This window comes from Mytilus trossulus, chromosome 2, assembly GCF_036588685.1.
Source record: "Mytilus trossulus isolate FHL-02 chromosome 2, PNRI_Mtr1.1.1.hap1, whole genome shotgun sequence".
Taxonomy (NCBI): domain Eukaryota; kingdom Metazoa; phylum Mollusca; class Bivalvia; order Mytilida; family Mytilidae; genus Mytilus; species Mytilus trossulus.
In genome coordinates this window covers 18137431-18150610 of record NC_086374.1, presented here as the reverse complement: position 1 = coordinate 18150610, position 13180 = coordinate 18137431, and the positions used below count along the sequence as shown (strand labels likewise).

The following is a 13180-nucleotide window of genomic DNA, read 5'->3' as shown; positions in this document are numbered from 1 at the left end:
AAAACTTAACGCTGAGCAATTAACTGTGAAAATGAGGTCAAGGTCAAATAAAACCAGTGAGACTGACATGTACACCAAAGATAGTAGACCTATTGCATTAAGAAAAAAAAGAAGAATAAAAAACATAATAGACTGACCACTGAACCATGAAAATGAGGTCAAGGTCAGATGACACCTTCCAGCTGGACATGTACACCTTACCATCTTTACATACACCACATATAGTAGACCTATTGCTTAAAGTATCTGAGATACAAAATTTTACTCATGATAAAAGAGATATTAACATAACAAAAAATTTTAACTTTTTTTCAATTTTCACTGAACCATGAAAATGAGGTCAAGGACAAAAGACATGTGACAGACAAAAACTTCATAATATTAGACATCTAAATACAAAGTATGAAGCATCCAGGTCTTCCATCTTAAATATGAAGCTATTTAGAAGTCAGCCACAGCCGCTGGATCACTATCCCTATGCAACCTTTCTTCAACAAAAGTTAAAGGCTCAACAAAAATCCTCAGAGGAAAGATCAGAATCTGCATAGGCTGATGGACAGATGACCAGACAGACAAACTGATGTTTTGGATTGAGGAAAAACAAATCATATTCTAAACCATCATGCAGGGACTGATTAAAAATATCATTTAGGATATCACAAAAAGAAAGGCCATAATAAATAATTTTTTACATTACATTTATTAGAAACATTTTAACAGAAACAACCAGATATACAATATATAATATAAAATTATCAAGGAAAAATGAACATAAGTAAAATTTGATCTTCAATAAATAACATCCTATATAAACTATATAAACCTTAAATATTTTTGGTAACACAAATTAAGCTGTTTTTGTAAGCCTCTTTGTCATACTAAATATTAGGAATCACTTTTTTCTTGACTAAAATAACAATTTTCAAATATATATCTTTTATAAAGGGCTTTCAAGTAAAACAACAGTCAAAGAAATTAATGTTTTACATCAGTGCCAGCAAAAATCCGGTAAAAAATGATTTACATTATTTGTTTGCTGGTTGCTATTTCTTTCTAGCAAAATGGTTATTCAGATAAAAGTAAGAAACATGATGCTGTCAATATAATTTGTGTTTGGGTATAAACGATTGAATAAAATGCAATCAAAAACCTTTTTGCACTGACTTGATATCTAAATCACCCAATGTGTATCACTACCCTTGATAATTCAAACAAAATATTACAGTGAAGTGATCATTATTAAGATCCTATTCAGTCAAACTAATTTTTTTATGTTGTTATAATTTGATATATAAGTTACAAAATGGAGTGTATTTGAGTTACAATTCTTATCAAGAAAACATTGTTTTATTAAAAATCTATAAAAAGTTACAAAAGTTATGCATGGTGTATTAATCTGTTATAAAATAGGTTGAACTGCAATCCCACAATCATAAACAAAGGAAGACAACTCCATGTCAAATGTTTAATTTGCCTAGCAAATTACAATTTAAAGTTTTATCTAAAAAAGAGAAAAACATTGGTTGAACTGTTCATATTATTTACTGCATTTATATGACATCAATTGCCACCAGTCAATTATAAAATCTTATCCAGTAAATTACAACACAAGCTTGTAAATTTTTTCATTTCAGGATAATAACTCCTATAAACATGATTATTAGTAAATTGATGACTTTATACTAGTGTTTTGTTATTGAAAATGTAGCTCTACTTGTTTTTATTACATTTTCAAGGTAATATTAAAAACAAAGGTCCCGAAAATTTATTGAGGACATTTATGTCTTATTTTCATAATATACAAAAAAATGAAAAAAACAACTGACTATTTTCCTTTTTTCTCAACTAAAAACATCTTTATTGCACTTTTCTTTGCTGTTATGACAAATGATTGAACCAACAGTGACCAAGTATCATCCCTGTGAATTAGTCACCAGATAACCAGGGAAATTATCCATTGAAAGCTTATTTATAAATAATTACTTTTACAAATCATAATTAATGCACAAGTTTTGGGAATACATATATATATATATATATAAAGTAACATGATTACACAAATTGTTCAGTTTTGTTCCCTTTTGTTTCTAAGTACTAGTTATGATCATTGACCATGTCCTTTTAAAGAATTTTTATACATTATGTCAGCAAAAAGCTCTACAGAGCTTGTGTTTGTAGTATTTCATGTAACCTGACTTAAAATAAATTTTCTTATCTTAACGTTATTCTGTAAAAGATTTGACTTAAGTATTGACTACTCTCACAAATAGCTACATTTGTTTATATATTTTGACCAATCTGTTATAAGATAATAAAAGAAGAATTCAGATATTCCTGTTTTACATATTTTGTCTACCCAAAGTACAAAGGCTCTTTTTTTTTTTTTTTTTTTTTTAAATCTATAAAGCTTTTTATTAAAGTCTTAGGTGTATAAAGGCTCCAGAGAAAGTGCAAAGTGATTTCCATTATACATAAAATTTCTAATGAGCATAGCCATTAACAAAATTTAACCAGTACTTCTTTTTCGAAATTCTCACAAAACGTTGCCAATATAAATCTTTGATTTTTAAGTTGCATAAAATTTTGGCAATAATTGTACACTATGAGTGCTGACAATGCAATTTTCCATATAATGTAATCAATATTTCCAAGGGGCATAACTCTAAAAAATAATTGATTAGCACTGATTTTTAAACTTGTACAAGACATTGCTGTTTCAAACCTAGGATGTAAGTTTCATAAAAATCTGACAAGAACTGAACACACCAGAGCGCTAATGATGCAATTTTCCTTTTAATAAATGTTTCCAAGGGGCATAACTCTTTTAAAATCAATTGATCAACATTGATTTTAGAAAATGTCCAAGTAATATAAATCTATGATATAATTTTCATAAAAAATGTAGCAAGAATCGTTAAGGAGGTTATAGTGCTAACAATGGACAGACAACCAATAAATGGATGGACCCCAGGTATTTCTATGTCCCCTGCAACGGTTTGCGGAGGTGTCAATAAGCATATTAAGTTCAGAAACAACTACTGTACATTGGTTTTCAGTAAGCATGACGTTTCAATTGTTTACCAAGTGCATAAATCTATTAAATGCATATACATGATGAAATTATATAATTTAATTATTGCTGAAAAATAGTAGATATATAATTTTTTTTATGATCATGTGTAAACAAACATATATAATAATGCTGCAATCTTTTTATCATTTCTTAGTATTTTCAAATATATAATACTTTTCAAGACTAGATTTTAAACAAGGAGAATACTCAACATAAACCGCTAATGAACATAATATGTTTTAGATTGTTTAAAATACATGGAAAACAGAAGTTACAATACAATAGATCTGACACAAAATTGATCAAGTGAAGCCATTTAAGTGTAAAATAACATGTATCATTTACCAAAATAAGGTATCATATTATCAAGTTCACAAAATACATTGAAAAGGAAATGTGATTAATAAACAAAACAGAAATAATAAAATCCTTTTTTTTTAAACAAAGTACTAATAATATATCAAAGACATATTTTAACTCTTGACATCGTCATGCAATATGAAGCTCATGCATAATCAAAATATAGCGTTTATAAATGTTTTTGGTCAACCAGGAAACTCAGGACAAAAAAATTGCAAGAATAATAAAATTTTAATCAGTAAAAACCATGTTCATTGTTTTGAATTGAATATAAATATATATAGTAATTGTTTTATTTTGCCAATTAAAACAAGAATGTGTCCACAGTACATGGATGCCCCACTCACACTATCATTTTCTATGTTTACTGGACCGTGAAATTGGAATAAATTCTCTAATTTGGCATAAAAATTTGAATGATCTTATCAAAGGGAACATGTATACTAAGTTTCAAGTTGATTGGACTTCAACTTCATCAAAAACTACCTTGACCCAAAACTTTAACCTGAAGTGTAACAGACGGATGAACAAACAGACGGACGGACGGACGAATGAATGAACGGACGCACAGACAAGAAAACATAATGCCCCTCTACTATCGTAGGTGGGGCATAAAAAAACAATGTTTGATGTGTAATATTTTAGAAAAATATCAAAAACTATACTACTTTGCAAATGACTAGTCAATAATATAAAATGTAGGTCAAAGTGGCCTATTTTTAATTAATGGGAGGATTTCATATTGCACTAAATGCATCCTTGAACAAAGTAAGATGATTTAATCTTGCTTAAATTATGTCGAGAACTGAACACAGTTGAAAATTAATTTAAATAAAAAGGCTTTAAAACTCTATTAAAGCCACTTAATCATTAAGTTTAATTAATGTGATTATCATTTTATAACACATGGTCACAAGATACATTTTTTCTATGATGCTGACTTAAATTGACTATATACATGTACACGTTTCTACAAAACATATTGAAAATATAAAATTGTTGGTTTTAAAGTTTTGCTCTACAAAACCTTTTAATATATAAAAATGGGCAGGATAAAGACATTAATACAATAACAAATAGACTAGCAGGTTTTTACTGCACTAATAAGTCTTTGTAAAGCTTCAATTGACCTGTAGGCCACAACGCCATCGCTATTGCACCAATTTTTTGGATCAAGACTTTCAGAGTTGTCTTCCCTAATATAAGTAATCTGACAATCGCCAAACTTTTTGTTACTTGACAAGTTATTCTGTGCAAGTTCACATAAACTTTTATAACTTATTACACCTCCACCAAGGGACAATAGAATTGCATGAGGTGCACACATATCCCATTTAAAAGTACTATTTTTGGACAAAACATAAGCATCTGCAAGACCCTGAATGACACAGAGAAGTTTGTATCCTGCTCCGGCTGCATGATGAATTGTATACACTTGACTGAATTTATCTTTTGTCTCTACTGTGTCACTAGCACTGGTCAGTAGAATCTGGTGTGAATTGGTTATCTTTTCTGGTGTATCTGTTACAGAAGACTTTATACATCCTTCCAGGTTCAAACCCCACTGGCAGGAGCTCAACCACCTAAAATATTACAAAACAACTGGCTGAATAAAAATTAGAGAAGCACTTAGTTGTTAACTAAATGAATTTGTATAAAAGAAAGAGATATTTTTTCAAGTTACTATATCATATATTTTTGTATTGGTGATAAAGCCTATACAGTCTACTGACAATCTATGTTAAGCAATGGAAAATAAATATTTCAACCTTGGATTTGATCAACTGAATCAAAATCTACATTGTCTCGCATTGTGTTGTCCAGTCACTTGTTGAATATTTTTCAATTTTCTGAATTTGTGTTTAGTGTTTATCTCTGAAAAGTGTTTTTATAACCTTACCTTCCTGATTGAGGGTCCTGAGAGGAAAATGGTTGGTTAATTATCCCTCCTGTAGGCAGACCTGTCAGTTTACTGTATACTCCAATCAAAACACAGGCACACTGTAAACCATGGCTTACAAATCCTTGGTTATTTGGGATCCCAACTTCCCCTCCAATGTACTGGGCTGTCGAATCTAAAGTATCAAGTTAAAATTGATCATATCATATGATATATGACATTATGCAATGAAATGATAAATTCACCTCTCTCACTGGAGGTTATAAATAACAGCTATACAACAAATATCAGTTGTATTTCTTTGTAAAAGGCTGATACTGTTCATTTATTAATCATTGGATACCAATTTTCCTGGATGAAATCCAATGAATCCACATAGTGCAGAAATAGCAAAGTTTTTCCTCATCAAGAAAATTGAGGCCAACTAATATCAAGGAATCCTTAATGGATGAGAGGATACCAAAAAGGTGTTAGTACTAAGGCAATGAATTGTTTAGGAATAAAACCAATTATCTACAGCCCAATTGCTTTCAATGTGTTAAAGCTGCAATTTCAAGCATTACTTTAACATGGCTACTTTGTTTTATGTTCAAATAAAGCGGCAGTCATTTCATGTAAACAAATTACCTTTACCTGACATGTGCTGAAAAAAATCATCATATCTTTTTATTCCAAGTTTTTATTCTGTTGTAATGTCATTTGATTTTTTGTTAAGTTATTGTGTAGATATTTCTTCATTTCTATTCAAGTAATTTAACACATAAAATCTTACCTATTGGGTCAATCCATATTCCTATGTCATCCTCCTTTATTTCCAAGTCTTCCATTTTATCTATTTTTTCCTCTGGATTATATGATATATCTTCATGCACAACTTTGGCCAACAAGTTGGCTGCCTGTTCATTCCCATTCAACACTTTACCTACAAAATTTTCATTTTAAACCGTGTTTACAGTTGTAAAAGATGATCAATGTGCATTGGCTCCATTATCTTATCAATCTGTTTTAAGTTTTTGGTTTTTAAAAATATTAATATTTTTTAATATAGCCTCACTATCAAAGAAGCTTGGTTTCTAATGGGCATTTAGAAAAACAGAGCACACATTCTAAAGTTTTACATGACACACACTCTGAACTACTCTTATATTAGTGCTTTATCAGTGTAGGTATGTTTATTGTTTTTTTTTATGTAACTTGATTTATTTGTGCTTTGAACCGATTGATTGATTTAAGCCATCTGTAACCGATTTTTAGAGTTAGTTCTTACACTGCTCCTGTAGCAAGGTGGATACCAGCCTGCAGACACTTTTATAGGTGAATATCAAGTATAGGTTTCTCATTGTTGAAGAAAATGTGTTGATCAATAATAAATTTATCTTAGTGATTTGATCTCTGATGGCAATCATACCAAATCTCCATTTTTTATGTGAAAATATTAAGATGTCAGACTGGTGATCAGATGTTATTTTATAAAGAATATTTTCATAAAATCACAAAATCTCTTGTAGGATTTACCATTGGCGACAACATTCACAACTCACAAAGTAGGTCAGCTGTTTCTGCTGGGGAAGACAGTATTTCTACGTTGATAGATTCCCCTAGTGCATTAGTAAATTTGTTACTCTCTTCTCCATAGATACTGTCTTTAATTCCTGGAAACTATAAATACAAATAATATAATGAGTTTTCACATCTGCATCCACCTCTTCCCCTTAAAAAATTATCAGAAAATTTTAGAACGCCTTGAGTAAATGTTATCAAATCTGTTAGAACAGTTAGGTCTAATTATTTTACACTCAAAATAATGAAACAAGTATCCAGCCTATCAACATGGTGAAATAAAAGGGGGAACAAAGCAAGCAGTAAATAATTTTCTATGGTTTTCTCTTAAAGCTAAAAAATAACGTATTCCCCTATACCTCTAACCAATGTAGAAAAATAAACGCATAACAATACGCACATTAAAATTCAGTTCAAGAGAAGTCCGATTCTGATGTCAGAAGATGTAACCAAAGAAAATAAACAAAATGACAATAATACATAAATAACAACAGACTACTAGCAGTTAACTGACATGCCAGCTCCAGACTTCAATTAAACTGACTGAAAGATTATGATTTCATCATATGAACATCAGGCACAATCCTTCCCGTTAGGGGTTTAGTATCATACCATCATAACATATATGAGAAGAACATAACCCGTGTCATGCCAACAACTGTTTTTAGAATAAATGTCTTTAGTTCCGACGCAAAGACCTTATCAGTGACTCAATATTAACGCCAAAATATGCAATCTTTAATGACTTGACAACAGTATCGTAATTATATCCCTTCTTAATCAGTCTATTTAAAGGTTTTGTAAGTTTCTGAGGTGAATACTGACACCTTTGTGCTTTATAAAGAATATTTCCATAAAAAATTGGATGTGAAATACCTGAACGTATAAAAAGTCTGCATGTTGAGCTATATTTACGAATGATGTCTTTATACCGATGATAAAATTTAGTAAAAGTTTTGACTAGTTTGTGATATCGAAAACCCTGGTGTAATAATTTTTCAGTAATGTATAAATTTCTCTCGTTAAAATCTAAAACATTGTTACAAACTTGAGCGAATCGTACAAGTTGAGATATATAAACACCGTAAGATGGTGACAAGGGAACGTCACCATCTAAAAACGGATAATTAACGATAGGAAATGAAAAATCATCCCTTTTATCATAAATTTTAGTATTCAGCTTTCCGTTAGTGATATAGATATCAAGATCAAGGAAAGGGCAGTGGTCATTATTAGTATAAGCTTTATTTAAAGTAAGTTCAGCAGGATAAATTTCATTAATATACATACTGAAGTCGTCATTATTGAGAGCCAAAATATCATCCAAATATCTAAAAGTATTATTAAATTTGTTTATCAGATGTTTTTTTGATGGGTCTTTGCTTATTTTTGTCATAAATTGTAACTCATGACAATACAAAAAGAGGTCCGCAATAAGTGGTGCACAGTTAGTCCCCATTGGAATTCCGATAATCTGACGATATACGGAATCCCCAAAGCGAACAAAAATGTTATCTAGTAAAAATTCAAGGGCATATATATAGTATCAAAGCATGTCCAATTAACATAGTTTTTTTGTTTATTGCTACTAAAAAATGACCTAAAAGAGTTTGAACATATATATTCACATTCTGATTTTTTGAATGCCCATTTAATAAGGTGTGTGAATTTTTTCTTAATGAGAATGTGAGGCAATGTGGTATACAGAGTAGAAAAATCAAAACTTTGAACAGATTCAAAATCACCAATATGAGCATGCAATTTATCAAGTACTTCCAACGAGTTCTTGACACTCCAAAAGTAATTTATAAGACTGTCTGTTTAAAAGTCATGAAAATCGGGTAAAATCTTTAACATGTTTAAGGCCAGATTGAAATTTTGCATATAATTATGTGTTGTATTAGATCATGGCTAATACTCATTTAATACAGAAATACAGTTTACTTATCAGATGCACTTGTAGTATCTAGGAAACAGATTCAAGTTGTAAAACTTTTTGTTGACCAAATAACTATGAAAATAAAGTCAAGGGCAGACAGACACCTAAAACTCATTTAATAAATCTTTAAACTTTTAACAGTATCTGAGAACTAATTTCCTGATTGACACTTAATATTTACACTGAAGTGACTGAACCATGAAAATAAGGTCATAGTCAGGTGAGACTTGTCTGACAGATATGTCTACCAAGTAATACATCTTATTTAAAATGTTTTGTCATCACTTATCACCAAAAAAATATATGTTGACATAAACATTTTTAAAGTTTTTAATAAGTATTGAACAATGAAAATGAAATCATTGGTAAAAGGTCATACATGTCAGAAAAGAACTGTCTAGTTCTTCTACATTATATCTTTAAAAAAACTGTTAAATAAAAATTAAATCAATAGACCACTTTCGAGTTTGTCTGTCACTGGAGAAAACTCGTCAATTATGCACGCTGTTATGACATCATTTACCAGATAGATCGCCTGCACTATAAACATTCATCAAATGTCTCAGTGATCATCATTGTGCAGGATAAACTAGAAATAATATTTGTTTTGTAGGTACTTAACCACAATTCACTAATGATAGCAGTGCTGAAATACAATTATGAGAATTCAATTTGCCGAATAATTCCTGCAATATAGCTTTATAGTTTTCCAACCTGTCCCTCAACATTAGAACGGAAGTGATAACCCCCCTCAACACATGAATTATGTTCACTAAAACCAAATTTGACTCGAAAGTTGTCTATTTGCATTTTTTTTTAGTTTGAAATTCCATTTTGAAGTTACATACAAAATGTACTTCTAATTTCTTACTTAGTTTTACCTTTTGACTTAAGTCATGAAAAACAATTTGCTGAACCAACACATCAGCCAAGGTTTTAAAGTCCTGTACAAATCGTTCATTTTTCTGCTCTCCAATCTTCTCTTGAACAAGAAGTTCTAGTAAGGTGTGTTCTGATCTAATAATTCTGGCAACATTGGCTCCTTTCTCTCCCACGTTGAGAAGATCTCTAATCAGATCTTTTACTTTCATTATCTGAATAGAATAAAAAAAAAAGAATAAAAATATATAGGATGACAATTTTACAAAACATTATGTCATACCAGTAAACCAATTAGCAAGTCGACGTCATCACCACAAAAATTAACTCCAAGCACAAATTAGCCTGCACACCTGAAAAAGTTAAATTGCATAGGAGGAATTAGACAGCTATCTGTCAATGAACGTTAAATGCATTTTATTTAGAAATCAGAAAATTCAAAACTTTTCTGAATTTGAGATTCTTTTTTTTTTCGTTCACATAGAAATGAATGATATTTTAATCAAATAATCATAAAATGATGGTAATTAAATTAATTTAAATGTTTTGGGACAAATAAAAAAATATAAATGATTTTTGCAATATAGACTTTTTTTCAATGATTAAATTTAGGTTTATATGATAAGTCTGTCTGCTAAACATGTGAATGAAATATACAATATGTACATTTAAAATGAATATAAATCCTAGTCTATTTTATTCCTAATAAAACCTTGGGAATGGGAATTGATTATGTCAGTTAATGAGATTTTATTGTTTAAGCTGTACATAGCAAAACATTTTACACTGTTTGAGTCTTTTTAAAAGTTTTCTAGAAATATGACTTTCATAATGCTTAAAAGCCATGTAGTACTATTGTAAGTGTTTGTTATTTTTTTTAAATTAATGTATCATGCTACAAATATACATGTATAGCAAATGTCTTTCTTATTTGTCTACACAGTTACCAATGATAAGGAGATGGAGACATGAATATAATGAAATACAAAATGCATATAATGAATTATTTGCGAGCAGTGAACAATCAATTATCAAAAACTGAACAAAACAAGAAACAGATTCTTCTTATGGTGAGTTAAATAACACCTGTATCACTCAGATTACAATTCTACCTTCACATCTTAGTTTGTATTTAGCCTATAAAATACTTATTTAGCCTTGAGAATTGAAAGGTCAGTTTCCCATTCATACAATAGAAGTTGATAAATTTGGCTTCATGCCATTTACCTTGTCCAAAATTAAGGTCACTTTATTGTTTTTGTGATATTGTTATAGTACAAAAGAACCCTATATTCTGACCAATACTTAAAACTTTGTGCATCTTGATTTAATTCTTAAAAATCTGTTAATGTTGAGTTTTAGGGGTTATTTAAGGTTATATTAAATTGCATATTTTTTACATGGTAGTTTTTTTTCAGATATTAAAAAAAACTATCTGCTTGACTGTTATAGAAATAGACTATGCTTGCAGGTTATCTATTACACTGTCTTGTCTTTAGTTTAAACCAAATCTGACAAATTATTATTTAGTTGCAAAATATTTTAAATGAGACCTGAAATTTTAAATGTGCATTGAACAATGTTGAAGGTTAAAATAATCATATAAAATATAAACTAGAATGAAGAAACATCTTGGTCCCAAAAAAACATCATCAACCAGGATATAAAATTCCAAATATTAATTTATCATTGTTTATTACACTAATATCAGTTGAAATCTCAAGCCACTGTTTTTTATGTTTACAATTTAAGTCATGTCTTAACAGAAAATCAATATGTGACATTAAAATGTACTCTTAGCACAAACACATAAGGTCACTGTGAAATATACAACTAGGGCAAGAAACTATCAGTTATATCAAACCAGTTTGACCAGATGTTTAGTTTAAAACCAGTTTTACTAGATGTGTCCTATATATTGACAATGTAAATGACATGAGGACCTGCATGGGTTTTTTAATATCCGTATTCTTTAAATTTTTATGGCATTTTCCTTTTAACATGTTTAATAGCCTTAAAAATAACTCTCATTCTGTAAAATGTTCATGAAAATGATTTTACTATATAGTCTTTTTGTTACAAGATTATTTATCAATTATGTACATTGATCATTATATTATCAGTATTGCATTACAATTATTAAAGTTACCTTTTCAAGTTCACATTTATTATTTATACTTTTGCACCACAGTATTATCTATATTTTATTTTATTGTTCATTTTCTCTTTTCTCTATTTTTTTGTTGCTATTACATGTATTCTCTTTTCTGTAAACCCCATTCTGACCCTCATAGGTAAACTTCTATTGAATGAATGGGATAAACTGACCTTTCAATTCTCAAGGCTAAATAAGTATTTCATAGGCTAAATACAAACTTACCTATCAAGGTAGAAATGTAATCTGAGTGATATCGGTGTTTTTCAAGTGACCATAATATCTTATTTTCATACAAATAGAAAGCAAAGAAGGGTACTATAAACATATTACAAATTGATGGAAATTTGAAGAAAAAACACAATTTCTTCATCATTTGGTTACATATACGACAAAATTTATGTCGATAAAAACCTCCTGATCTGAGTCCTAACCTCCTGACCATGTGTTAATATTTGGTATTTGAGTTAAAATTTAGACAGTGTCCGTCTTGTATTGAAGTGATTTGTGTTAATTCTTGATATTTAATGCAAGTTGTATTTGATGATAATACATAAAAATTAAGGTTGAAAATGAACATGTTCATACATGTGATGGACTGTGTAACTCAGATCAGGAGATTTAGCAATTTTGATTAATATTAATATTATGAAAAGAGGCAGCTCCTGATCCCAAAATCTTGAGGTCCTGAATTGAAATCAACACATCCCGTAATTCGAAAAAAAAAATGAATAACCAGATCCTGAAAAAGGTAAATCCCCGAAATCCCGATCTTATAAACACTGGATTCAAGAGAACTGATAATGATATACCCCCCCCCTCCTTTCTGAAAAGCACAGCAAATGAAACAGATGGCAAAATCAAAGGCAAGAATTTTAACGGAAGAAGAATGTGTGTTTTGCTTATTCCTTCAACTAAATGGGTTCAATTAGAAGTTTTTTGTCAAGAATAATTATTTATGATTAACCAGAACTATTGATTATCATGAATACATAAAATCGTTGACAAAATGCAACATTTTTATACATTTACGCAGATAGATTAAAAAAATAATTGTCATACACTAATGCCCGAATTATTGATGAAATATTTTAGTTAATATTTGACAGGATAATGTCTTAGTATACAGTGTCTTTTTAGAACATCCTAGTTTTCTCACCTATAAATTAATCTTATTCAGAAACGTATGAGGAATACGTCATCACTTTTTGTGTTCCCGTACCCAGAATGCACTGTAGCTTATTTCCAAATATAATAATGACATGATCCAACTAGTTTGGCTTGAATCATGTTCAATCTAAAAATTTAAAGGCC

General features: G+C 29.7%; 1 protein-coding gene across 3 annotated transcripts; it reads right to left on the bottom strand.

Annotated features, from left to right (window-relative positions):
• Window positions 1-712: 712 nt before the first annotated feature.
• On the bottom strand, window positions 713-13138 carry LOC134706654 (inositol polyphosphate 1-phosphatase-like). 3 transcript variants are annotated; one of them, XR_010105644.1, is made up of 7 exons: window positions 13026-13138; window positions 9714-9926; window positions 6875-6992; window positions 6106-6255; window positions 5334-5508; window positions 1908-5016; window positions 713-1682 (listed from the first exon to the last, which is right to left on the bottom strand). XR_010105644.1 is itself a non-coding variant. In XM_063565777.1 (6 exons), the coding sequence occupies exons 2-6, from the start codon at window positions 9921-9923 to the stop codon at window positions 4515-4517; spliced, it is 1155 nt and encodes a 384-aa protein (XP_063421847.1). In that variant the 5' UTR covers window positions 9924-9926; window positions 13026-13138; the 3' UTR covers window positions 713-4514. The 3 variants fall into 3 exon arrangements, 2 of the variants coding, with proteins under 2 accessions (XP_063421847.1, XP_063421848.1); XM_063565777.1 differs by having other exon boundaries at window positions 713-5016; XM_063565778.1 differs by lacking the exon at window positions 13026-13138 and adding an exon at window positions 12929-13021 and having other exon boundaries at window positions 713-5016.
• Between the last annotated feature and the right edge of the window lie 42 nt (window positions 13139-13180).